The sequence below is a fragment of the Callithrix jacchus genome, chromosome 5 (assembly GCF_049354715.1).
Source record: "Callithrix jacchus isolate 240 chromosome 5, calJac240_pri, whole genome shotgun sequence".
NCBI classification, from domain to species: Eukaryota; Metazoa; Chordata; class Mammalia; order Primates; family Cebidae; genus Callithrix; species Callithrix jacchus.
In genome coordinates, this window is record NC_133506.1 from 160544966 (window position 1) to 160572088 (window position 27123).

The following is a 27123-nucleotide window of genomic DNA, read 5'->3' on the forward strand; positions in this document are numbered from 1 at the left end:
AGAGACTCTTAATCGTGTGCTCATAAGACAGGTGGAAGAATATTTATTGTAACACTATTTACAACAGCAGCAGCAAGAACAAAAGCAAAATAACAACTCAAATGTCCACCCTCAGGAGGATGCATTAATGCAGCAATAACACATATGAATGTCGTAGACATTAAGCAGAAGAAGCCAGGCATAAATGAATACATGCAATGTAATTTTGTTTTAAGGAGCTCTGGAATAGGCAAAACGAATTCCCCGTGTCAGGATTCAGAATAAAGGTTCCTTATGTGTTGCTACTGATTAGAAAATAGCATAGGAACCCTTCTGGGGTGATGAGGATATATTACATCTTCATCTGAATGGTAATTACACAGATGTTTACGCAGGTGAAAATTTATTGAACTGTACACTCAAGATTTGTGTACTTTATTGTATATTTATGTCTCAAAAATATCAGAAGCAAGCATGACAAAATGTTAACGTATTTTAATTCTTGGTGGTGGGTACCCAATCACTACGTTTTCCTATTTATTAAAATATATTTATAATTAGGAAAGAGAGACGGCACTAGTCCTCTGGAATTAAGGTGACGCTCATCTCAGAGGCGGTGACACTCCATTTGAGTCTGGGCCCCTTGCCCAGACCCCTTCCCAGTATGTCGGCAGGTTGCCTTACAATGGGGTGCAGTTGGCGGCAGCCAACCAATGTCTCCTGGGTAGAGAGCTTCTTCATTTGTCCCTCTGTCAATTACAGTGGCTGTTAAAGATGGGGCTGTTTGGTAGGCTCCTCCGAAGATCAGCTCGACTGATTCTTTAGCTGACAGGGACCCTGAGCCATCATGCAAGAGTGGGGGTGGATGTCTACTTCTCTGCATCCCAGCTCTGGCCACAGAGGGAGCGCTGCATTTGAAGGTAGCCCCATGGCCTCAGCTCCCAGATTGGCTGCTGATCTGCTGGCTCAGGGCATCACCAGTGCGTGCCAGGGGCAGGTCAAAGAGAAGGAAGGTTACAGAGAGAGAGAGAAAAAGAATGTAAAAGGCGATAAAGAAAAGGGGAAGGAAAGATAAAATGAAAGCTGCAGATGCTCTGTGGTGTTGCTTCCAGGACCTAGGTTCTCTGCTCTATTTCCTCCTCCTCCTGACTGCCCAGCAGTCCACCCTGCAGGAAGTCAGAGCTTCCCCCAGTGGAGGAAGGAGGAGGTGGTGAGGCCGAAAGTGGTTCTCAAACCACAGACTTGCCTTTCTACCACGAAGTGACTGGACAGCTACTTACTCTCTCTGCACCTCAGTTTCCCCGCCTGCAAAAAAAGGGGCAATAATTCCACCTCTCAGGGCTGCTGCCGGGAGTTGGAAATGGTGCGCATCGAGTCCCGATGCCTCAGAGGACCCCGACCAGCGGTGTAAGATGCTTGCTTCCCTGACTCTGTGGGTCAGGAACCCTTGCAGCGTTGCCCGACAGAACTTTCTGCGGTGATGGCTGCTGAGTGTCATGGAGGGGCTGAGTGTGTCACTCTGTTGCATGTGAATTGCTCTATATTTAATTAGCCGTCTGTGGCGAGCGGCTAGTGCTAGCTCAGCGCACAGGCCAGAGCGTTCTTCCCCTCAGCCTGCGGGGCAGGGTGGCTCGTTCCCACGGACTGCAAGGCGCCCGGTCTATGCAGCAGTTTCTTCCCATAATAAACCGCTTCTGGAGAAAGTCGGGCTGTCGGTAGCGCCCAGGGCCGTAGTTCAGACCCCCGCGCTCCGCGGTGGGAACAGTTCAGGACTCAATCCACTCCTGCCCCTCTTGCCACCTCCTCCACTCGCCCGCCCACCATCTCCGAAGTCCCCCTGGAACAATGCGGAGGGGACCTCCGCGTCCCGACACCCGGCAGGGCCACGGCCGCTGGCCCCTTCATCCCTCGCCGCCAGCCCGGGAGGCCCTACATGCCCACGTCTGCGCCCAGCAGTCAGCTTTGGTGACGCCGAGACCACCGCGTGGGCCGGGTTGTCAGGGCGCGCGGCGAGCGTCGGATAAATATTTGGGGGTGTAACCCAGGCTCTGGCGACTCCTCGTCACTGCGGTTCCCAGGCGTGCGCGTGGCGAGGGCGGTGCCTGAGGGCAGAGGCGTCCCCGGAGGGCGGCGGGGACAGACCCAGCGCTCCGTCTCCGCGGCCCCGCCCCGCCCCTGCAGCCGCGGCTATAAGATCTCAGAGCCTGAGCCGGCAAGGGGGCGGGCGCGGACCGTGCAGAGAGCGGCGCAGCGGGAGCGCAGCGACCAGGGACTGGCCGGGCTGGAGTGCGCGGGACAGCGAGCCCCGGAGTAGCCCCGGCCGCCACCTCGCAAGACCCAAGGCCTCGCGCGCCGGGCCCCGCTGAGCCACCTCATGAAGCCGCCCGCGGCGCAGGGCAGCTCCGCTGCCTCCGCGGCTGCAGGTGAGTGCAGGGTCCGGGGTCCCCTTAACGTCCCGGCTTTGCAGAGGGCGGGAGAGAAAGGAGGGGCCCCGTGTCGTCCCTTCACACCCCCGACCTCTCCATCCTCCCCGGCGGGACTGTCCCCGGTCGCTCCGCGCGGGCGGCTGCAGCCTCCGGGTCCGGGCTGGACACCATGTGCCCCCTTCCCGCCGACTAGCTCCGCGCGCGCCCGGGGTTGGAGCGAGCGTGGGGACAGGTACCCGGCAGCGCCTGGGGAGGAATCTGGCCGAGCCGGATCGCTGGGTGACCCTGGGCCGGGCGGAGGCTCGGTTTTCTTGTCTAATGGAACGCGCTTCGGGGGTGGTGGAGACGATTACAAGGTGACAGCGACTGCGTGGCTGTCAGCTGGCCGAGCGCGGTGCGTGTCAGTAATCCTCGGGAACCCTGCCGCCGCCACCCCCACCCCCGACCGTCTTCCGTGCACTGAGCCCCCGGCCCTGCCCGCAGCCCCGGCCCTGGACTCGGCGGCCGCGGAGGACCTGTCGGACGCGCTGTGCGAGTTTGATGCGGTGCTGGCGGACTTCGCGTCGCCCTTCCACGAGCGCCACTTCCACTACGAGGAGCACCTGGAGCGCATGAAGCGGCGCAGCAGCGCCAGCGTCAGCGACAGCAGCGGCTTCAGCGACTCGGAGAGTAAGTGTGGCCCCCGCTAGGATGGCGCCGGGATCTCCCAGCTCCCAGGACCTGGCCCGCCAAGGCCGAGGCCTGTTTTCTTACCTGTAAACTGAGGGATGGTGTCCAGGAACCAAGTCCTGAAGCTCAACGCAGTAGGCCGAGGGTTGGCGGGGCCCTGACGGCGATCGTGGGAAAGGTCGCTCGAGAGCAGGTTGGTCCACCTGCCGCCCACAGGTGTGTCACCAGGCAGGCGGGTTTAGGCAGCTTGTCCCGACTTAGCCAGACAGGGCTCCCTGGACCTGCACAGGCCTTGCCACATTTTCCCTCCTCTTCTTTCCGTGCCTCTCCCCTCTCAGCTGTAATTTTGCAGAAGATGTGGAACAAGTGCCAGTGGGATGAGGGGGCACAGTGAGGGCGTGGGGGGGGTGCAGAACGGAAATATTCATGAAACCAGTAAAGGTTTCAGAAGCCCAGACTGCTGTTCTTTGGGATTTATGAAATAACCTCTTGCACTTTCCTTTGGCCCTGAGCTTTGAGACTTGTTGCTCCATTGCAGGCAGTTATGAAAGTCTTTGGCAGTGCTGAGTTCAAGTATTTTTCAGCCAGGTCCTCCACCAGGCTGCAGGGGGAGCCAGAGAGCACATGGGCATGAGGTTGCTTCCTGGTGACCTTTCTCGCAGTGGAGACTACCCCAGGGTCTCTTTGTCCTGAACAACCTTGTCAAAAACAAACAAACAAAACAATAACAAAAAAGAGCTTTTTTTTGTTATTGTAAAACGGGCTTGGTAATGGAACGTTTTTACAAAACAATAACAAAAAAGCTTTTTCCAGGAACTCACGTGTCCTGGGAGGATTACAGGTACCTGTTTAAGTGTCAAACAGCTAATTAGGTGCCTTTTTAGTGTTACATGATTGTTGGTTTCAAATCCAAAATTACTTATTGTTTTTCAAAGTGCAAAGTCAGTTTTAAACTCTTCTGTGCTATTCTTCAGCCTTTAATCCCTAGATGGGTTACGAGCATGAATGTCACTCCTTTTGCTGCCCTTGACTTGGGAGGTGAAAGTATTGGTCTTTGCTTGTGATTCGCTTGTTTTGAAATTCCTGGGCTAAGATTCAGGGCTAGACTTGAACATGAGCTGCCCTTCTGCAAAGGGATACATGCGCTCACCACCCTGGTCAGGGTTTGACTCAGACAGCTGAGTTCCAGCTTGAGTTCCCTCGGCAGCACCTCCAGAGGGTTAGATCAAGCTGCAGCTTTTGAGGTGAAAGGGGATGGAAGAAAGTACTGTTACTTTTCCACTTAGAATTTTTTGGACTTTTTTCCTAATGAACAGCTTCATTTTCAATTTCAAAGGGAAGTGTTAACATTTTTGAATTCATTTCAATTCCTAAGGCCAAACTGAAATATGTCTCCTTCTACTGGGCATGGAGCAAGTTATTCATCAAATACAGATTCTTCCATGGAAAAGAAAGCTGGGACAGTGTGTCATCGCTGCTCTGTGGCAAAGAGCAGCTCCTTTCTAAGCCACAGCCTCACTCCCCTAGAATAGGTCTGAGCTCACCCATTCAGGGATGATTGCAACTTCCACTGGGTGGGATTTCACTTCTAGGATCTGTTTTCAGATGCCTTAAAGAGAAGGCATCAAAACACATTCTTAACATTTTCCGGGGAGACATTTGGGAGTTTGTAGTTTTGCTTAGGTGATATGCATCTATTTTGTATTCTGCTTTTGTTGTTAACTGACTAATCCTTGTTTGGTGGTTAGAGAAGTGATGGGAAGAATATAAAGAAAGCTCAGGTGACATTTGTCTTTGCTTTAAATGTGTAGTTTTTCTCCCACAAGACTGGTTAGAAATATTCTTGCAGAAGCTCTGTGTATCTAAATAGTCATTTCTTAAAGGAAGCATAATATGTGTATCTTATTTGCTGCCAAGACTTGAGCACAGACATTTGTTATACTCATTTGTCTGTTTAATGCTTTTTTTTGTGGAAGAGAATACTTAAGAGAGGTAGATCCTACTGAAATTCACATCAAGAGGAAGACACACGAGGACAATGACAATAACACCAGCTTACTGTTACTAAACCCTTGCTGTGATGATGATTTATTAGCTAGAATGGGAACCATGTCTTCTGACTGCAGATCACATACCTGTTTGTCAATGACTGTGAAGGTGTCTCTCTGAGGCGGTGGTCATCCGGCAGGGTCAGTGGATCCTAGGCTGAGCCTTGTCAAGGCCCTGGGTGATGAGTGGGTTTTAGTTTCTCTAGCTGTAAAATGGAAAGGATGTATTTACTAGTGCTATTAGGAAGAAAGTATCTGCTTTACTGGATGCTTTCACAGTACCATTAGAATGTACCTGCGGTGCTATACCACATAGATGCACTGGAGCCAGTGTCTCGCATGAAAATATTTTGGATGAAGCTGTAAACCAGTGTTACCTTTGGTTTTTGCTCTAGCTTTTACAGCTCTGTCTGAAGGTGCACCAACCTCACAAGGAAGATTAAAACAGCAATGCTGTTCTTTGAAGAATACTTCTTTGTTCTCATTTAAAAAAAATTTAGGTTGCTTGCACCTAAAGGCAAAAAATAGCCATTCCTTGTAACCAAAGAAACAAGTTACTTAGATAGGAGAGAAGAACAGATATTTAATGAGGAAATCCTCCTTCCTGTTCCCGCTTTCAGGGAGGCCTCTTAAGACGTGGAGAGGACCAAAATAATTGCAGTATAACCTCGCATGGGGGTGGGGGTGGGGTGAAATTCAAACGTAGTCGATCAAAATAGAGTTGTTCTTTTCCTTTAGACTTGATTCCAACATGTAAAAACATCAGGCACTTTGGTGGGAGTAATTTTAGCTTCAGCAGTAAAAGTGCAATGCTGTTAAGAGTTAGGGTAGAGTTTCTCAAACTTCATCCTCAGAGGTGCTTTAGAAATTGACTACCTTTGGTTTGAATTCATTTTTAGAAACAGATCTCCTTTTCAGTATTTTTAAAACTGTAAAAGGGCACACCATGATTTCTCAAGTTAAATGAAATTTTAACTCATTATGTTTTGAATTTTAACCAGTGTGTTGACTCTATAAGAAGTTCGTGATATTAACTTAAACTTTAAAAGGTGGTATGTACTTATATCTTTAAGGTATTGGGGTCTCACCTAAGTTTTCCTTTGAAGGGGGATATGTTTTGCTGCTCAGTGGAAAAGGCCTGAATTTTACTGTGTGTGCTGGCGTTATTATGATGTTGTAAGACCGTTTAGGGAAAGAAGTATTGGCTTCTTTAGCAACAGCAAGACGTAGAACATCTGCATATCTTTGCCTAGACTATTCTGGTCTGGCCCTGGGAGAGGGAACCTTGTGGGCCCTGGGACGACCTGCATGACAGATGGCTTACGTGGCTTAGAAGCCACCGAGGCTAGAACCTGAACTTGTTTAAGCCATGAGAGGATAAGGCCAGTGAGGAGCCCTCAGGGTTCCCTGGTACTGTATTAGCAATTCTGCAGGGTGACAGGTCTTGTGATGCCTCACAAGGCATGTAGAGGGACAGGGTGGTCCCAGAAGCGGGGCTGGGACAACGGTGGAGAAGCTTAGGAAAGAAGCTCTTTCTTATTCTGCCCCACTTTGGTGAGGCTATCAGAATTTAGATTTTGCGGAGGAGAATTCAACCCACACCCCCAGCCATTCCCTGTGGCAAAAGGGAGACAGGCCCAGAGCTTTCTTTTTCTCAGTTAATGACTATAGTTTGCCTGCTTTAAACGTGTGGGATCGTTGGTTCTGTATTTATAGGCGCTCTGGGCAAGGTTTGCTGTCTGTGGTTTTACTTCCCTCTGGAGCTGCACGTTTACGTGGGCTAACCCTAAATTACCTTTCCCCCAACTCCCCAAGCTAAAAAAACACACCTACCTTTTAAACATGCCTCTGTTTTGCAACAGAGTTTCTGAAACTCTGTTAATTGTATATTTCATATGCTTTTATTTCTTTTGATGGTTACCTTTTCTGTTTCAGGAGCGCTATTCTTCACCTTGCCAGGATCTTTAGAATCAAAGCATTAGAACCACAGGCGTTATACACAGAGCACCTAGGTTAGTGTTCTTCTCCTGCCAAGGAAGAAACAGAATGACTCGTACAGGGTCATGCAGTTTTCACGTGGCCTCTAGACGCCCACTCGACAGTGGCAGAGACATTAGATGCCCACTCGCCAGTGGTGTAGCTTTGGGGCCCTGAGGGCTCTCTTTTCATCTGTGCCATACATGATGTGTAGACCTGCTGCAGCAGGTCTGGCTCAAGGATGCTGGCTCAAGGAGGTTTGTTTCCTCCTGATGGTTGAAGGTTGAACATTTCAGAACTTGGAGTTGGGTCTGTCCCAGATTGCACACCTCATGGAAGGAGAGTGAAGTCACGGTGTGGCAACTAGCCAGGGTGTGAGCTATGTGTGTGTGTGTGTGTGGTGGGCGGGGTGGGGCGGGCAGAGGAAGTGAGCGTAGCTGTGCTGCTGTGCCTCCGTGTGCATGTGTGTTTGTATAAATAGATATTGTAACTGGTATTTTTCCTCCTCTCCCTCCCTCGCTGTGGGAGTGGCCGTCAGTTTGTCTGTATATTTTCTCAGTTTGGGAAAAACACTTCCATCAAGAAGGCATTTAGCCTGTGAACCTAAAGGATCAGAGGACAGCGCTGGCAATATTCTAGATCTGAGGCTCCTTCTCTATAGATTCTCTCCAGGCCTCACGAGTTACCTTGGGTTTTTCCCGAATCTTCACTGGATTCCCTTTCTCCCCTGATACCATCCTCTTTTGCAACGGCCTTTCCATATCTAGATTGTTCCTTTCCCCAGCATTTGGCAGTGTTTGGCCTCCCTGCCTGTGACGTGAACAAATTGTGGTGTGCTTCTCCCCCTGCAGAGGAGGAGTATACGTGGATGGAAAGTTGCTGGGGAGCTGGGGCAGAAGAGAGCTGAAGTTCAAAGTCAAGGAAGGGCCTGGGTGCATGCCGGGTGGGTGGAGTGAGCGGTGGCTGGGAAGTTGCTCTCCCAGGCCAGCTGCTTGTGGGAGATAGACAGCGGAGGTGTGGTCGCTGTGATCTGGACCAGCCAGCCTGCCTCTGGTCCTGGGATGGGCCTGACGCTCTCAGGTATCCTTCATAGCCACAGATAATGTGCCAAGGGCCTCGTATTTTCTGGCTTGGAGTCTAGGCACGAGGCCTGCCACCCCGGGACCCTTTGTTGTTTTCTTGCCCCTAAATCTTGCCTCATCTTCTCCCTGTGAGTTTCTCAGGCTGTATTGGTGGCGATTCTCCTGGTGACTGCATGGGCAACAGTAAGGCTCCCTTGCAGGTGTGCAGTGTGTGTGGCCAGCTTCCTGTGGTTGGGGAAAGGCCTTCTCTTGGGGGGAATCCGGAGAGCTCCTTTGGAGGTGGGCCTGGTGGAGGGAGCCAGCAGGAGGGCTTCCCAGGAAGGGTTCCACAGTGTCCAAGAGTCCTGAGAAATAGTAGCAGGAGTGCCACAGAAAAGTGTCCTGTGGTCAGGTACACTGGGGAAACGGGGCTGGACAGGTTTTGTTTAAGCACAAGTCTTCTCGGGGTGTTGGAAGTGGGCATATGCCATGCGAATCACCAAGGGTTGGTCGGTGTTTCTCACGTGCGCTTGCTCAGCCAGCCCTCGGAGGACCAGCACCCCGTGCATTTTTGGGGAAATGCAGGTATCGGGTCCAGGGTTTTGGATCTCAGTCCCGCGTTCATCCTCACAACCAGTGATGGTGGTCATTTAGGTGAGCTGGGCTGGACTTCCGAAGGAAGTAAAGATTCTGAGGGTTTCTCTCAAGGGTCTTCTGGGCATGTTTGGAAAAGTGGGCAAGATGGTGGTATCGGCAAAAAAGAGAAGGGGGCAGGTGGGCCCCCGGGCAGGAGAGGGTGGGGAGAAAGGGAGTCAGGTGAGGCACCGGAGAAGTTGTGGCCGACTGTTAGGGATAAAGCCGAGTTTCCCTGGGACCAGAAACCTCTTCTTCCAAAAACCCTGATTGTTTTAGTACTGGGCCTATCTTTTGTCACTTAGGCAAATTCCTTCTCAGTTAACGGGACCAAAGAGAGATGTTTTTGCCTCCCCCTGAGCCGGAGGTAATTGGCTTAAAGTGGAAGAATTACTGAGGCGGGGACGTGGTCAGGCCCCCATCATTCGGCTGCTCTCTCGCACCTGAAGAGCCACTTCTCTGCTCCAACTGTGGCTGGCTTTGTGCTTTGTTTGAACCAGGAAGGCTGTTCCCTGTGACCTCAGGGGCCACATCCTGCTTCTGCTGCCTGCCCTGCCTTTGTGCCCTTTGAGTCAGTGCTGCTCAGCCAGCAGCCCCTTTCTGAGTCACAGCCACACAGCTGGGCCAGCCGTGGGTTGGTTTCCTTCCCCATGGCAGGACTTAGAGAATCTCAGAATTTTAGAGCTGGAAGTGCCTGTAAGGATATTTAGTCCATCTTCTCATTCTATTGATAAGTAAGCTAGGCCCAGAGAGACCGTCTTATTCAAAGGCACCCTAGTACTTAGGAGTTTACTGGGTGGTCGCCTGGACTCCCAGGTCAGCCTTGAACTTCTGGGGGCTCATCCTGCTGTCACTCAAGTCTTTGGAGGTATGAGAATAGAGGGAGCCATGAAGTCGCTCCAAGTGTCTAATAGATGAACTTCTAGGAGAAGATGCCTTTATCTTTTTTGACCTTCTGGCTTATCTGAAGAGTGCAGACTCTTAGGAAAACCTCTCTTAAGTAAAAGAGAAAATTATTTAATTATAGGATAGCAAGAGAGCAAAGGTCTCTCGACCAGGGAAAGAGGATTAAGTCATGGAATACCTGATGTTTATATTTTAGGAGGCTCGGAGGGCAGAAGGGAGATATTTCACATGTGATGATTCCTTTCGCCCAAAATCCCATCGACCAAGCACCGGTCATGATGGTGATGATCCAATCACCTGCTTCCTGCTTTAGGGAAACAAGGCGCTTTGGTGTACTTGATTGGACACACACACATACACACGCACACACATACACACACACGCACACACACATGCACACATACACACACGCGCACACACGCACACATACACATGCACACATATACACACGCACACACATGCACACACACGCATACACATATATACACACGTGCACACACATGTATGCACACACACATACGCGCGCGCGCACACACACACTTTTTCTGCCTCTTTCTCTCTTCCCAGTCTCAAATCATTTTGGGCCATAAACATAAAATCTGGAAATCAACCTGTTTTCTTTTCTCTTAGAGACAGAGTCTCGCTCTATCTCCAGGCTGGAGTGGTGTGATCTCAGCTCCCTGCAATCTCTTTCTCCCAGGTTCAAGCAATTATCCTGCCTCAGCCTCCCATGTAGCTGGGGCTACGGGTGCTCCCCACCATGCCCGGCTAATTTTTGTATTTTTAGTAGAGACGGGGTTTCACCATGTTGGTCAGGCTGGTCTTGAACTCCTGACCGCTAGTGATCCATCTACCTCGGCCCCCAAAGTGCTGAGATTACACCCGGCTGTTTTCTTCACTATAGATTTGCAGCTTTGGCTTCTTTTGAAGACAAATTGTTGGTTATCCGTAGACTATGAAGTGATGTCCGTAGTCTCATGAGTACTATTTGTAATGAGTGTATTTTCCTTCCTGAAAGGTGCAGATTCACTTTATAGAAACAGCTTCAGCTTCAGTGATGAAAAACTGAATTCGCCAACAGACTCTACCCCAGCTCTTCTCTCTCCCACTGTCACTCCTCAGAAAGGTAAGCTCCTTAGTTGGAATTTGAGGTTTTTGCGTTTTCACTCCTTTCCCCTTCTCAGTCTCTCTCTCTCCCTTTTATCCCTAAACAATCTTTCTCAAATGTACAAAACAAACAGGTAGTACTTTATACTCTTAATACTTACAGTATAAAGTAGAATTTTTTGTTTCTCAGGATTTTGATCAGTGTGAGCATGAAATCAGATAATTTGGGGCAGAAAACCTGAAGTCAAGGGAGAAAGAAAACTTGGAGACTCTAGACTGTTCTCTCTCATGTGATGTAATCAAGACTGTGCAAATGGCAGTGTTTCTTAAGAGTCTCCTCCCAGACTCGTTGGTTCTAGAATGCAAAACTCTGCAATTTGCCTTTGCAGAGAGCAGGATTCTTTTTATTGCATTAATTATTTAGCCAATGCTTTCAGATGACCAATTTAGCAATTAAATGGGGTTGTCATTATGAGATAAGCGATGATCTAACAGGATTTAGAATAGCAGCTCCATCCTGCCTCCACTGTGGTATTAATAGACCTAAAACATCTTTAAAGATGCATGAGCAGTTTCTTATTTTTTGGAACTGGCAAAATGTCTTCAGCTAGAGAGCTGAATGTTCTGTTATATTGGACAAGTGCCGTTTTGAAAACAAAAGGAGTTTTTTTCCTTAAGAAAACTTATACTTGCTGAAAATAGTTGCAGAATGAAATAAAAATGGAACGTAGTTAAAAAGAAATGACAATTCCATCACTCCTTTCACTTTGGCAAGGAGACAGGACTTCGCTCTTTTTTCAAGAGACATTTTAAAATTCTCTTCTCAACCCAGCAACATTAGCACCACTGGGAATTCTGCCACTACCCAGCCCTCAGTCTGTAATGGATCCGCTGAATTCAGGGACAGAGCAGTCTAGAAAGTGGCTTAAAACGTGCTCAGATTTGTTACCTGATTCCTACCTCCTCAAGAGGTAGGAATTAAAAAGGGAAAAAAAGCCCCTAGTGGGACGGGGCTGTGCTGACCCAGAAGCCTCGTGGCGCCTTCCCTGTACCAATTGGATAAGAAACAGTGAACTCTTCATTCACTTCATACCGGGGGACTCTGAGGGCTGCAGTGCTGCCCAGGGAGACAGCAGAAGCAAGAATGCATCAGGCTAGTGCGGCAGCGATGACTCAATCTAGGTGTCTGCTCGGCACGGTGCGGTGCTTCCTGAAGTGTTTGGCTAGTAGCTCACATTCTACACAGCACAAAACCAAACTTTTTGTCTTCCCTTCCTGCCCCTCACTCTTCCGCAAACATTTAAGACAGTGAAGGAAGATTCCTCTTCCGGGCGAGGGAGAAGTCGGGTGGGATGGTGAGAGAGGTTGGTAATGAACTAACAAACACTGAGGCTCGTCTTTAGAATCGGTTTCTGAGTTTACTGCCTCTAAACGCTGGACCACACACTTAGGGTTGGCCTGGGACACTCTTCAGTAAAGTCTCAGAAGATGAGGAGGTAGATGTAAAATGGAAATAATCCATTTTATAACCCTGGAAGTTCCAGCATCCTGGAAAATTCGATATGGAGTCATCAGCTGTCTTTGTTAGGGAAACTGAACTCTCTCTTTCTCCTGTTTCACAGCCAAATTAGGAGACACGAAAGAGCTAGAAGACTTTATTGCTGATCTTGACAGAACATTAGCAAGTAAGTACATGTTTGATATTAAAAACAAAACAAAAAACAACAACAAAAAACGAACAGATACTTCTCAGAAAGTGTTATAATGTTAACCAACTTGCCTGGGGGCAGAAAGTTTCACCCTAAGGCTTCTTTGGGTTTAGAAACAGGACCCTAGTGGCTAGGAATGAAATTCCGGGATAAGCTTGTGTTAAAGTAGACCATGTGCATTTCCAAACAGTGAGAACAGGTCACCAGCAAACAATGGCGTTTTTGTTTGAGAAAGTGACAGAGCAGGACTGGAGCCTTACCGTCATGACGGCCTGTCAGGCTTTTCAGGGAAGAAATGAACTGATTAACCACAAGTGCATTACCCCAGCAAGCCAGAAGGGCTCCATCCCATGGGCCAGAGTAATTTCCCCAGGTTAGAGCCAGGGTCTGGGTGAAATCTAACTTTAAGAGTTGGGTGCCAAAAGAAAGAATTGGCTTTGAGGACCTTTCACCAGAGACCCACACCAGTGACTGAATGACCTGGATTAGGTATGCATACTTGCAAGTCTCCTATCTGGGAATTACACCAACGGTTACCCTTTTTGTGTGACCAAAAATGTTGAGAACTGAAGACATCAAATTATAACTGCACTGGCGGGATCCAGAAGAAGGGACCCTCATGATCTATATACACACTCGATTTCCAAAAGATAAGATTGCGAGAGCCAGGAGGACCAACTCCAGCTTCCGGGATGGAGGGCTCGGCAACTCTACCATGATGTTTAGTCACAGAACGGGCTGGGAGAATTTTGTCCCAGCCCCTTAATTTTCCAGTGGAAGGGTTGATTTTCTGTGACAAGCATTTTATGTTATTCTTTGCTAAAGAGCCGGGTAAAGCCTGAGAAATTAAATCCAAAGCTGGTTATTTAAAAATAGCTATATTCTTAACACTTGCAGACAAACCTAAACATCAGATAGAAAGTCCTTGTGTCATCTCTATTTGCTTGAAGGTTTTAATTGCCTCTTTTCTTACGTACCGCACCAGCCTACATCAGAAGACCAGGGCCTGTTTTGACAGAGATTATTATAATTGAAGCATAATTTGTATTAGACCCATGTAACAAGCCTGTCTGCCTCATGGGAATTGCAGTGGGTTGCCCAGTCATTCAGGTTAAACAGACACTCGTCACGTGGGAAGCCTGGCATTGACTTTGGTGCTTTGATGCATGTCTGAGACAGTGTGGTGTGGTAAAGCGTAGGGATTGTGAAGTCTCAGAAGATGAGGAGGTAGATGTAAAACCTGTGTGGATAACCTTACCTGTCTCTCATTTACAGGTATGTGAAATGAGAAGTAGTTTTGGGTTCTTTCATCATAAGGGAGAAGCTTCAGAAAGCCCCCAGGACCTGCTAAAATCACGTACTGTAGAATCTGCTGCCAGAGGGGACAGAGACGTGCGCTCAAGCTTCTGCTCTCAGGCTCACCTTAAAATCAGCCCTTCGTCCCATCTTTGGGCAATTTAGACAGTGAAGCTGACCTTGTTCACCTGCTCGCAGTGTATTAGAACAGATGATCCATGCTAATATTGTATTTTCTTTTAAAACATAGCTTTCCTGTAATTTAAAGTGCTTTTATGAAGATATTTGTAATTAATTATATATAGTTGGAAATAGCAGTACGCTTTCCCATTATAATATATTTTTGTATACAAATAAAATTTGAATTGGAGTCTGCTTCCCTTTCTTTTTTTTAATTTTTAAAAATATATTTCCATTCAAATAATATTCTCCTGGGAGTAACATGCCTCTTGATTCCTTAGCACGGCCCCTGGGTGTGTCTGATGGTACTATACAAGAAGACAGTAAATTTCGTGTGACCTTGAGCTCATTCAGCGCTCTGGAAGGAAATGCTGGCAGACAGCTGCTGGGAAATTTTAATTTGAGGATTGTGATTTCGTTGGAAGTTAGGTTTCTATTCTGTCTCTGTCCTCCTTCTCATATTTTGGCACCATTAAAGGTACCATGGACTCTTTCTTTGAATTAAGAGAAATACTGCCGGGCGCAGTGGTTCAAGCCTGTAATCCCAGCACTTTGGGAGGCCAAGGCGGGTGGATCACGAGGTCAAGAGATCGAGACCATCCTGGTCAATATGGTGAAAACCCGTCTCTACTAAAAATACAAAAAATTAGCTGGGCATGGTGGCGCGTGCCTGTAATCCCAGCTACTCGGGAGGCTGAGGCAGGAGAATTGCCTGAACCCAGGAGGCGGAGGTTGCGGTGAGCCAAGATCGCGCCATTGCACTCCAGCCTGGGTAACAAGAGAGAAACTCCGTCTCAATAAAAAACAAAAAAACAAGGGAAATACCAGCTGTTCTTTCAATCCAGGACTTAAATACGAGGGAAAGTTGAGATCGCTGGTGCTTTTCTAAGATCCGTGAGTGGAGGAAGATTGCTGGTGCTGGTCTTGATGGAATGTGCAGCCAACCTCAGGTGCGAGGACTTTCACAGCTACTCATAGAAGCCAATGACCGCGTCTCCCACTTGCCTTTGTGGGGACCGGAGAGAGGCATAAAAATAAAAAAGCTCATAATTTTCTCGTCTATGCTTTTCTGTCTTTAAAACCTCCTCTAAAATAACCGGCATTACTTTCATGATCAGAATAAAGTTATTTTAAAGCTCGAATCCCTGTATTCCTAAATGACGTGAATCCAAACATAACTACTTATACTCTTACTTGTATCTTCAAAAGCTAATTACTATATTTGATCTGTTTTTTAGGGAATCGGGAAACTAAATTACACTTTTAAATGTTTTCCTTTTCCTCAAGCTTCTGGGAAAGCTTTTGGGTTGAACTCAGATCTTTTTCTTTATTTCTTTTTTCTTTTTTTTTTTTTTTTGAGCCGGAGTTTCGCTCTTGTTATCCAGGCTGGAGTGCAATGGCGCCATCTCGGCTCACCGCAACCTCCGCCTCCTGGGTTCAGGCAATTCTCCTGCCTCAGCCTCCTGAGTAGCTGGGATTACAGGCACGCGCCACCATGCCCAGCTAATTTTTTTGTATTTTTAGTAGAGACGGGGTTTCACCATGTTGACTGGGATGGTCTCGATCTCTAGACCTTGTGATCCACCTGCCTCCGCCTCCCAAAGTGCTGGGATTACAGGCTTGAGCCACCGTGCCCGACCTCTTTATTTCTTTTTTTAAAAATTGAGATCCAGTTCACATACTGTAACACTGAATTCAGCGGTTTTTAGCATATTCACAGATCCTGCAGTCATCACCACTGTCTATCTAATTCCTGTCTCTATGAACTCATTTATTCTGGACCTTTCATATAAATGGAATAGGTAATCTTTGTGTCTGGCTTCTTTCACTTAGCCAGTATTTTCAAAGTTTATCTATGTGTAGCATGAATCAGTACTTTGTTCCTTTTCAGGGCCAAATTATATTCCACCGTGTGGATATGCCACAGTTTGTTTATCCACTCACTGGTTGATGGACATTCGGGTTGTTTCCATTTTTTAGCTAATGAATAATATTGTTATGAATATTCGCACGTTAGGTTTTGTGTGAACATATGTTTTCATTTCTCTTGAGTATATAACTAGGAGTGGAATTCTTGGGTCATATGTTAACTCTGTTTAACTTTTTGAGAAATGGTCAAACTGTTTTCCAAAGCCGTTTGGAAAAGCATTTGGGGAAAGTCTGGAACCCCAGTAAAAAGGCAGGAAGGTCTCTGCTGTGCCTATCAGAACAGGAAAGAGGGCTCTCCATAGACTATTCCCTTTGTTCCTCCCCTGGGCTTCCTGAGCTTATCTAAGTTTTTCAGGATGATGTCATATAGCACAGCATAAGCACTGTGGATCTCCACGACCGTCAGCTGGATGTCCTGGATAGCACGGCATAAGCTCTGTGGATCTCCACGACCGTCAGCTGGATGTCCTAGATAGCACAGCATAAGCACTGTGGATCTCCATGACCATCAGCTGGATGTCCTGTATAGCACGGCATAAGTTCTGTGGATCTCCACAACCATCAGCTGGATGTCCTGGATAGCACGGCATAAGCACTGTGGATCTCCACGACCGTCAGCTGGATGTCCTGGATAGCACGGCATAAGCTCTGTGGATCTCCACGACCGTCAGCTGGATGTCCTGGATAGCACAGCATAAGCACTGTGGATCTCCATGACCGTCAGCTGGATGTCCTGGATAGCACGGCATAAGCACTGTGGATCTCCACGACCGTGAGCTGGATGTCCTGGATAGCACAGCATAAGCACTGTGGATCTCCGTGACTGTCAGCTGGATGTCCTGTATAGCACGGCATAAGCTCTGTGGATCTCCACGACCGTGAGCTGGATGTCCTGGACAGCAAGGCATAAGCACTGTGGATCTCCACGACCATCAGCTGGATGTCCTGGACAGCATGGCATAAGCACTGTGGATCTCCACGACCGTCAGCTGGATGTCCTGGATAGCACGGCATAAGCACTGTGGATCTCCATGACCATTAGCTGGATGTCCTGGATAGCACGGCATAAGCACTGTGGATCTCCACGACCGTCAGCTGGATGTCCTGGATAGCACGGCATAAGCACTGTGGATCTCCACGACCGTCAGCTGGATGTCCTGGATAGCACGGCATAAGCACTGTGGATCACCACGACCGTCAGCTGGATGTCCTGGATAGCACGGCATAAGCTCTGTGGATCTCCACGACCGTCAGCTGGATGTCCTGTATAGCACGGCATAAGCTCTGTGGATCTCCACGACCGTCAGCTGGATGTCCTGGATAGCACGGCATAAGCACTGTGGATCTCCATGACCGTCAGCTGGATGTCCTGGATAGCACGGCATAAGCACTGTGGATCTCCGTGACTGTCAGCTGGATGTCCTGTATAGCATGGCATAAGCACTGTGGATCTCCGTGACTGTCAGCTGGATGTCCTGGATAGCACGGCATAAGCACTGTGGATCTCCACGACCGTCAGCTGGATGTCCTGGATAGCACGGCATAAGCCCTGTGGATCTCCATGACCATTAGCTGGATGTCCTGGATAGCACGGCATAAGCACTGTGGATCTCCACGACCGTCAGCTGGATGTCCTGGATAGCACGGCATAAGCACTGTGGATCTCCATGACCATTAGCTGGATGTCCTGGATAGCACGGCATAAGCACTGTGGATCTCCACGACCATCAGCTGGATGTCCTGGATAGCACGGCATAAGCTCTGTGGATCTCCACGACCGTCAGCTGGATGTCCTGTATAGCACGGCATAAGCTCTGTGGATCTCCACGACCGTCAGCTGGATGTCCTGGATAGCATGGCATAAGCTCTGTGGATCTCCACGACCGTCAGCTGGATGTCCTGTATAGCACGGCATAAGCTCTGTGGATCTCCACGACCGTCAGCTGGATGTCCTGGATAGCACGGCATAAGCTCTGTGGATCTCCATGACCGTCAGCTGGATGTCCTGGTACTTTGCTTCATCCAGCTCATGCACCAGCTGCCAATAATCACCCACACGGGGCTGCTTGGCTGCTTTAGTCATTGTATCACCACGCTCAGAGAAATGGAGATTTGAGTGTGGAAGCTGGTCATCGGCTCAAACACCTTTTCCTGGACAGCCACTTTAAAATTGTTCCCATCCTCAATCCGAGGGATCTGCAGTTACAACCAGGTGGTGACCAGATTGAGCTGCTCAGTGACATCCTTGATCTCAGGCTTCAAGCACTGCAGAAGGACCGTGATCTGTTCATTGCAGTTCATCAGACCACAAGGAGGACCTTTGTCTTCATCCTTGATCTCAGGCTTCAAGCACTGCAGAAGGACCGTGATCTGTTCATTGCAGTTCATCAGACCACAGGAGGACCTTTGTCTTCATCCTTGATCTCAGGCTTCAAGCACTGCAGAAGGACCGTGATCTGTTCATTGCAGTTCATCAGACCACAAGGAGGACCTTTGTCTTCATCCTTGATCTCAGGCTTCAAGCACTGCAGAAGGACCGTGATCTGTTCATTGCAGTTCATCAGACCACAAGGAGGACCTTTGTCTTCATCCTTGATCTCAGGCTTCAAGCACTGCAGAAGGACCGTGATCTGTTCATTGCAGTTCATCAGACCACAGGAGGACCTTTGTCTTCATCCTTGATCTTAGGCTTCAAGCACTGCAGAAGGACCGTGATCTGTTCATTGCAGTTCATCGGACCACAAGGAGGACCTTTGTCATCAGCTTCCTCTTTCTTCTTGTCATCCTTTTCCTGCGGTGTCTTCTGCTCCTCCTTCTCTTTCTCCTTGACTGGATCAGGCACTGGGATGTCCAATGGGGCCTTCAGATTGCTCAGGTTGCCTTCATTGAGAGCAGGCTCCTTTAAAAATGCATCCAGCTCAGAAATCGTCTTGGGGAAATAGCTCCTGAGCAGGTTCTCTCTCTTGGTACAGAGGTCTTCATGAAACACATCCACCTGTGGGGCACAAGCATCCCTTCAGAAACCTGGCTCTAAGGCCAGTTCATTTGAGAACAGTTCCCTTAGGGTTAGGTAGGGCCTGATCTGGATTCCTCTAAGGCCAGACATTGGCTTGGGTCTCAGGCTGGACCCTGAGTGTGGCCATGGCCGGGGCAGGGGGACCTAGCATTGTACAAGGAGTGGTATTAGTTCTTCTTAAAATGTTTGTAGAGTTCAGCAGTGAAGCCACTGGGTTCTGGGCTTTCCTTTACAGAGAGACTTTTTTTTTTTATAGCTTTGATCTTGTTACTTGTTATTGGTCTGTTCATATTTTAAATTTCTTTATGGTTCAATCTTGGTAGGTTGTCTATGTCTAGGAATTTGTCAATTTCTTCCAGATTTTCCAATTTATTGGTATATAGTTGCTCATAGGAGCCACTAATGATCCTTTGAATTTCTGCAATATCATTTGTAATGTTGCCTTTTTCATTCTCTGATTTTATTTACTTGGCTCTTCTCTCTTTTTAAATTTGTTACTCTAGCTAAAGGCTTGACAATTTTAAGTTTTCAAAAAAACAACCTCTCATTTCATTGATCTTTTGTATTGTTTTCTTCATCTCAATTTCATTTATTTCTGCTCTGGTTTCTATTATTTCTTTTCTTCTACTAATTTTGGGTTTGGGTTGTTTTTGCTTTTTTTGTTCTTTAAGATGCATTGTGGCTGGGTGTGGTGGCTCATACCTGTAATCCCAGCACTTTGGGAGGCCGAGGCAGGTGGATCACCTGAGGTCAGGAGTTCAAGACCAGCCTGGCCAACATGGTGAAACCCAATCTCTACCAAAAAATGCAAAAAATCAGCTGAACATGATAGTGGATGCCTGTAATCCCAGCTACTCAGGAGACTGAGGCAGGAGAATCACCTGAACTTGGGAGGTGGAGTTTTCAGTAAGCTGAGATTATGCCACTGCACTCACTCCAGTCTGGGCAACGAGAACAAAACTCCAACTCAAAAAAAAAAAAAAAAAGAAAGAAAGAAGATGCATTGTTAGGTTATTTATTTGGTTTTTACTTTTTTTTGATGTAGGGACTTACAGCTACAAATTCCTTCTTAGTATTGCTTTTGCTGTATCCCATAGGTTTTGTATATTATGTTTCCATTATCATTTGTTTCAGGGAATTTTTCAGTTTTCTTCCTAGTTTCTCCATTGGCTCACTGGCCATTCATGACGTAGCATTTCATTTCCATGTATTTGTATAGTTTTCAAAATTCTCTTATTATTGATTTCTAGTTTTATTTCATAGTGGTCAGAGAAGACGGTTGATGTTACATTTCAGTTTTTTAATTTTGGTGAATGCTGCATGGCCTGGGACTCACCCTTCAGAGGAGTGGACTCCTCTCTAGCCTGGGACAGGCCCAGAAATGCCATGCAATAGCCAAGTCCTGGAATCAGGAATCCCAAGACCCTGCCTGTTCTCTGTCCCACTGTGGGTGAGCTGACATCTAAGTTGCAAGACAAGGTTCCCTTTACTTTTTCCTCCACTTTTCTCAAGCAGGAATCTTGCCCCACAGCCACTGCAGCTGGGAGAGAGCTGAGTCTCACCTGAATCCAGCAAGACTCAGTGTCTCACCCAAGGCTTTTGACCCTGTACCTGGGTATCACTGCTGGTTATTCAGGACCTAAGGACTCTTCAGCTAACAGGTGATGAATCTTGCTAGGACTGGGTCCTTTCCTTCAAGGCAGCAGGTCTCTTGTGGCCCAGGTTGTGGCTAGAAATGTCCAGGGGTAAGGGCCTGGAACGGGGGCCTCATGACTCTGACCGGTGCCCTATCTTGCTGTGGCTGAGCTGGTATCCAAGATAACAGACAAAGTCCTCCCAACTCTTCCATCTCCTCTCCTCAAGCAAAAGGAAGGGGTCACTTTTGGAGCCATGAGCTATGCAACGTGGGGTGTGTGTGTGTGCGGATGATGCCAGCACTCCCTTAGACACTCCAGCTGGTGTCTCAGTAGGTCACGTGTTCCCCCTAGTCCACTGTCTCTGGGCCCAGCTTATCCCTAGGAGTAGCCTAGGTGTTACAATCCTTAAGGCCTAGACTACCTTTCAAGTGTACCTGGGGCTCCAGAGTACTTTAGTCCAAGGTGATGAGGCTTGCGGGAAGTCCGGTGCAGACTGCTGGGATCAGGGATCCCCTTTGTCTGGGGTTTCGGGGTCCCCTCTGTGGGCAGGCAGCAGCTTACTTTGGTCCGGTTTTGCTTTCTGTTATAACAGGGGTAGCACTGAAGTCAGTGCCTCACAGTTGCTGGTTTCAGTGCCTCGCTCAGTGATGTGAAGTGAAAACCAGGTACTGTGCGTGCTCACTTGATTTTGGGGTGCTTTTTTTGTGTAGATAGTTGTTAAATTGGTGTCCTTGTGCAGGGTGACAACCTATGGAGCTTTCTATTCCATCTTGCTCCACTCTCCCTAGGTTGTCTTTTTAATGTTCAGTTATAGGAGTTTCTTTTCTTTTCTTGTTTTGTTTGGAGACAGGGTCTCACTCTGTTGTCCAGGTTGGAGGTCAGTAGTGCTGTCACGGCTCACTGCAGCCAGCCTCCTAGACTCAAGTGATCCTCCCACTTCAGCCTCCTGAGGAGCTGGAACTACAGGTGCATGACACCATACCTGCCTAATTTTGGTATTTTTCCATACAGAGGAAATTTTGTCATGTTGCCCAGGCTGGTCTCTAACTCCTGGGCTCAAGCAATCCGTCTGCCTTGGCCTCCCAAAGTGCTGGTATTACAGGCAAGAGCCACTGTACCTGGCTAAGTCACAGGAGTTTACAATGTATTCTGGATACAAGTTTCTTAGCAGATATGTAATTTGCAAATATTTTCTCATATTTTGTTAGTTGTCATCACTTTTTTGTTCTTTGAAACACAAAAGTTTTAAATTTTGATAAAGTCTCATTATTTTTTATTTTATTGCTTGTGCTTTTGATATCATATCTAAGAAACTGTTACCTGATTCAGTGTTACAAAGGGTTACTCCTAAGTTTTATAAGTTTTACAGTTTTAGCTTTTACATTAGGTCGCTGATGCACTTTGTATCAATTTTTATATATGGAATGAGATGAGGTCTAACTTGGTTCTTTTGCATGTGAATATCCAGTTATCATAGAACTATTTATTAAAAAGACACTTTTCCCACTGAACTGTGTTGGTCCCCTGTTGAAAATCAATTGCCTCTTCATAGGTTTATTGATGGATGCTTAATTCTATTCTGTTGATCTGTACGTCTATCCTTACAGACCCAGGCTTGATTTCCATAGCTTTGTAGCAAGGTTGAAATTGGAAGTGTGAGTCTTCCAACTTTATTCTCCTTTTGCAAGATTATTTTGGCTCTTCTGGGTCCCTGCATTTCCATATACATTTTATTTAACTTATTTATTTTTGATTTTTGTAGAGATGGGGGTCTTGCTTTGTTGCCCAGGCTGGTTTCGAACTCCTGGCCTTGCGTGACCCTCTTGCCTTGGCCTCCCAAAGTGTTGGGATTAAAGGCGTGAGTCATCATACTTGGCCTCCACATTAATTTTGGTATTGGTTTATTTATTTCTGCAAAAAAAGGTAGATACAATTTTCACAGAGATTGCACTGAATTTATAGATCAGTTTTGTGAGTATTGCTGTCTTAACAATCTTAAATCTTTCCTGCAATTCATTTTGGTCTTTCAATTAATTTAGGTCTTTTAACTTTTTCTCAACTATGTTCTGTAGTTGCATATCCTTTATTTTGCATATCGTTTGTTAAATTTATTCACTTTTGATGGCATTTTAAATGGCACTCTTTTCTTGACTTTATTATCAGATTTTTCATTGCTGGCATGTAGCCATACCATTGATTTTTGTATGCTGATCTTGTATTCTATACTCTTGTTGTATGGATTTATTAATTCTAATACATTTTATTTTTGTGAGGTGGGTGTGTGGATTCTATACACATATTATTTTTGGATAGAAATAATTTTACTTTTTCCTTTACAACCTGAATGCCTTTATCTATTTCTCTTCTCTTCTTAACCTGGTTAGAACTTCCAGTACAGTATTGAGAAGAAGTGGTGAGACGACAAATCCTCATTCTGCTCCTGATCTTAGAGGAAAAGCTTTCAGACTTTTACCATAAAATATGTTAGTCGTGGGAATTTCTTTGTTAATCAAATAAGCTCTTGACTTGTTTTTGAAACTCAATTTTCCCATTACCTGGATCTGGTTCTTATTCATGCTTGGGAACTTATATCTGCTTTGGACAATTTTTTTTCATCATGGCACTAGCAGCTGTTAATTTTCACTGTAATTTTTATTATCAGTCTCTTCTGGAATGGAAGATCTAACTGTGTTTGGCTGCTGTTTCTTTGTGAGCTCCTGCTATCTGGACCCCCCACGTCAGAAGTGTAGGGTGTGAAGCTTTGGAGCCTGTTGTGACGAAAAGGTCAGTGGTTTTGGGAAAAGAAATGAATCCCTTTATATAAGTGTGTGTGTGTGTGTGTGTGTGTGTGTGTGTGTGTGTGTGTGTAGGAGGGTAGTTTGTACTCCATAAGCTTATTTGGATAATGACTTAGGAACGAGTGGGCTGTGGACTCAGTCGCAGTTTGGGGTTCCGGGAATGTTGGAAAAAATATTTTCAGAGTCTCCCAAGGTATGTTTCAAGAAACACAGTCCTAACTCGTTTATCAAAAATTGCTGCTAAGGTCATATGTGCTTGAGATGCTGCCTGCTATATGCTCCACTTAGAGACTCATTATGTATATATGTGCATATGTTACTTAGGGGCCAGTTTAGTTCTGGATCAAAGACCTCAAGATATGGTGATTCAAAGAAGATGGAAGTTTTTTCCTAACAATCCAGAGATGATTATTACAGGGCTGAGTGGGTGGCTTTCTGGTCCAAAATGGCTGCTCCTGATCTTGTCATCACATTTACATCCCAGCTCCTAGAAAGGAGAAATGGCAAGTCAAGCACAGGTTTATTTCTTTAAACAATGAGACTAGAAGAGACATATCACTTCTGCTCACATCCCCTTGTTCAGATCTTACGCATTCCCAGCTGAAAGGGAGGCCAGGAAAAAGTCTCTAACTGGAAGATACGTGTTCGGCTAAAATGTAAGAGTTTCATTATTAAAGAAAGAGGGAGAGAATGAGTGTTGGAGAGCAACTAGGTGTCTCTGCCACAGCATATTGAAGGCTTTGAGAAATCCTGCAGCTAAGAGATCTGGTCTGTTGTTGGTTTTTGTTTTGTTTGTTGAAGAAAAAGCTACCAATAGTCCGCAGTGTCATTAGTGTTGCTTGTAACATGCCTCGGGAAGTGTTCTTATAGATAACCTCGCTCCAGTGGGTTGCACTCTCCATCCCCCAAGATCTGAGAGCTGAGACCAGGGCCTTGCAAACTGCCTGATTATTATCTGGAGAGTGTCAGCTAGTGGGTCTTTCTGGAACAGAACGAGACTGGATATTGTACGTGCAAAGCTGGTAGAATATTGTGCATGCAAAGCTGGCATGTTCTTGAGTTTGGAAATTCTCTGTTCTAACTTCTGGGAGGAATAGCTAGAGCAAAACAACATGACAAATATTGCACACACCCAAGAGTAAGAGGCTCTAGTGTCAGCCCAAATAGTTGTACATCAGCCAGCCTCCAGAGTGAAGCAGAAGAACCAATGAATACCTTTTCCTTCAGGAATCATGATACGGGAGGGCAACATTGCACATTCTACATGTGAGAAGGCACGTTTGAACTGAGGGGCAGTCGGGGGTGATGGGCAGCCCACTGGCAATTAGTCAAGGTTGGGACTCCTGAGGAGACTTCTCCATGGGAACATCCCCCTGGGTGTGGGCTGAGGAAAGGAGGAGAAAGTATGAGTTTTTAGGTTAGACAGGGTTCAAACCCCACCTCTGCTGTGTAGCAGCTGGGTGAGCTTGAGCAAACTCTGTAACCTCTCAGAGGCTCTGTTTCCTCATTGGTAAAGTGTGGGTGTGAGTCACTGTCTCCTAGGGTCATTGCAGTGATCAAATATAGAAAAGGAAAAGTGTCTGGCGCTCCTCCTCCTCCTTTCATACCACGAGGACATTGGGCTCCTGTGCCTAGGGTAAAAGTAAGCTTTGCCTGCAGTGGTTACAGAGGGCAGTTCTAGCCCCGTTGTTCCTTGTCTGATGGAAGAAAGTGGCAGATCTGGTCTAATGCAACCACAGGGAGTGAGGCAGAGAAAAAGCATGGGACAAAGGTCCAGGAGACGGGGCGCAGGCCCCAGCCCTGTGGTGAACTGGATCTCTTCCCCTCTTTGGGCCTCAGATTCCTCCAAATTAATGGGACTAAACAGCCTGGGGTCTGTTCAGTTCCTACAGTGGGTGGGCTCTGGCCCTGTCCTCAGACTTGCAGCTCTTCTCTGAAAAATAGATGGAATTTTTCTTGGGTTTTCAGTATGTGTTTCTCCCACACCCTTCTCCAAAATGTTTTCCTGTGTTAATTTATTTGACTAAGAAGGTTTGCGGTGACAGACACTAAACAGGAAATGGCTGTCATAGCTGCTGTCTGCAAATGTTTTGTTTTTTTAAGGTTTTCTCCTGTACAACTCACCTTCTTTGCCTGGCTTGGTATCAAGTGCTGGGGTGAGTCGAAGGGAAAGGGAAAGGGAAGTACATTTTTAGAAAGGAACATTTTTCTTCAAATTCAGGGTTTACTGAACGTTAAGGATTATGACTACCCACAATGGCAGAATCAGGTGGCTCCATTGCAGGGCCTTTGCACACCCAGTTCCCTCTGCCTGGAGTGTCCACTGTGTCCTGTCTTCCTAGTTAAGTCTGCTTCGTTAGGATCAGCGCAAGCGCTACTTTCTCAGTCTTCGGATCCGTCTAGAGGGTCTGCTGGTGCTGGATTCTCCTGGAACCTTCCTTCCCAGATCCATCTAGACGGGTCTGCTGGTGCTGGATTCTCCTAGAACCTTCCTTCCCAGATCCATCTAGACGGGTCTGTTGGTGCTGCATTCTCCTAGAACCTTCCTTCCCAGGTCCGTCTAGAGGGTCTGCTGGTGCTGGATTCTCCTAGAACCTTCCTTCCCAGATCCGTCTAGAGGGTCTGCTGGTGCTGGATTCTCCTAGAACCTTCATTCCCAGATCCGTCAGAGGGTCTGCTGGTGCTGGATTCTCCTAGAACCTTCCTTCCCAGATCCATCTAGAGGGTCTGCTGGTGCTGGATTCTCCTAGAACCTTCCTTCCCAGATCCGTCTAGAGGGTCTGTTGGTGCTGCATTCTCCTAGAACCTTCCTTCCCAGGTCCGTCTAGAGGGTCTGCTGGTGCTGGATTCTCCTAGAACCTTCCTTCCCAGATCCATCTAGAGGGTCTGCTGGTGCTGGATTCTCCTAGAACCTTCCTTCCCAGATCCGTCTAGAGGGTCTGCTGGTGCTGGATTCTCCTAGAACCTTCATTCCCAGATCCGTCAGAGGGTCTGCTGGTGCTGGATTCTCCTAGAACCTTCCTTCCCAGATCCATCTAGAGGGTCTGCTGGTGCTGGATTCTCCTAGAACCTTCATTCCCAGGTCCGTCTAGAGGGTCTGCTGGTGCTGGATTCTCCTAGAACCTTCCTTCCCAGATCCATCTAGACGGGTCTGTTGGTGCTCGTAGAACCTTCCCTCAGTGCACTCGCTGCGCTCATCTTGGTTTGCAGTGGCAGGTCCAGTAGTGTGATGTTTTGGTTAATGTCTCCCTACCTTCCTGTACCTGGATCATAAGCCCCACAATGACAGGAACCTCGTGGCTCGCCATCACATCTCCAGCAGCAAGCATGGTGCCTGGTACTTAGTAGGTGCTCGGTCCATGTCCATCGAATGAATGAGAAACTTCCCACTCCTTCTACAGCCCAGGTAGGCTGGCCGTGACACAGCGTCTGTGGGATGCATCTTGGTCTTGTCCCCTTGCCTGGTCACCCTCCTTATGCAGGTCTTTTCTGCTTCCCCATCTCCAGGACTTTGTTACCACTCTACCAAAGTGTCTGAGAAATTAATCCAGAGACCACCCACGTGCTGGAGGCCCATGACAGCCCCTCCCCCAGCTACTTATAACTTACTTGGGGAGAAGGGGCCTCTGAAGACTGAGAGACATTTGAGGCCAAAGGGAATGAATATCTAATGGTAGAACTCCAGGTACCCCAAACGGCAGTAGAGGAAAAGGGGTAACCCTGATTCTTACACTGAGTCAATACCTTCTCTT

At 47.2% G+C, this 27123-nt stretch overlaps 1 protein-coding gene and 1 pseudogene across 1 annotated transcript; one reads left to right on the forward strand and one right to left on the reverse strand.

Moving 5' to 3' along the window:
- Nucleotides 1-2195: 2195 nt before the first annotated feature.
- RGCC (regulator of cell cycle) lies at nucleotides 2196-14181 on the forward strand. Its single transcript, XM_002749004.6, has 5 exons — nucleotides 2196-2402; nucleotides 2889-3074; nucleotides 10718-10825; nucleotides 12429-12491; nucleotides 13791-14181. The coding sequence occupies exons 1-5, from the start codon at nucleotides 2354-2356 to the stop codon at nucleotides 13796-13798; spliced, it is 414 nt and encodes a 137-aa protein (XP_002749050.1). The 5' UTR covers nucleotides 2196-2353; the 3' UTR covers nucleotides 13799-14181.
- A 3678-nt stretch (nucleotides 14182-17859) lies between these two features.
- LOC108591595 (proteasome activator complex subunit 1-like) lies at nucleotides 17860-26813 on the reverse strand (annotated as a pseudogene).
- Between the last annotated feature and the right edge of the window lie 310 nt (nucleotides 26814-27123).

Excerpts from the sequence above, each read along its gene's own strand:
- RGCC (XM_002749004.6), top strand. The coding sequence starts at position 2,354 with ATGAAGCCGCCCGCGGCGCAGGGCAGCTCCGCTGCCTCCGCGGCTGCA. Across the intron at positions 3,075-10,717 it reads CGGCTTCAGCGACTCGGAGA|GTGCAGATTCACTTTATAGA; the intron begins GTAAGTGTGGCC and ends CCTTCCTGAAAG. Across the intron at positions 10,826-12,428 it reads CACTGTCACTCCTCAGAAAG|CCAAATTAGGAGACACGAAA; the intron begins GTAAGCTCCTTA and ends CCTGTTTCACAG.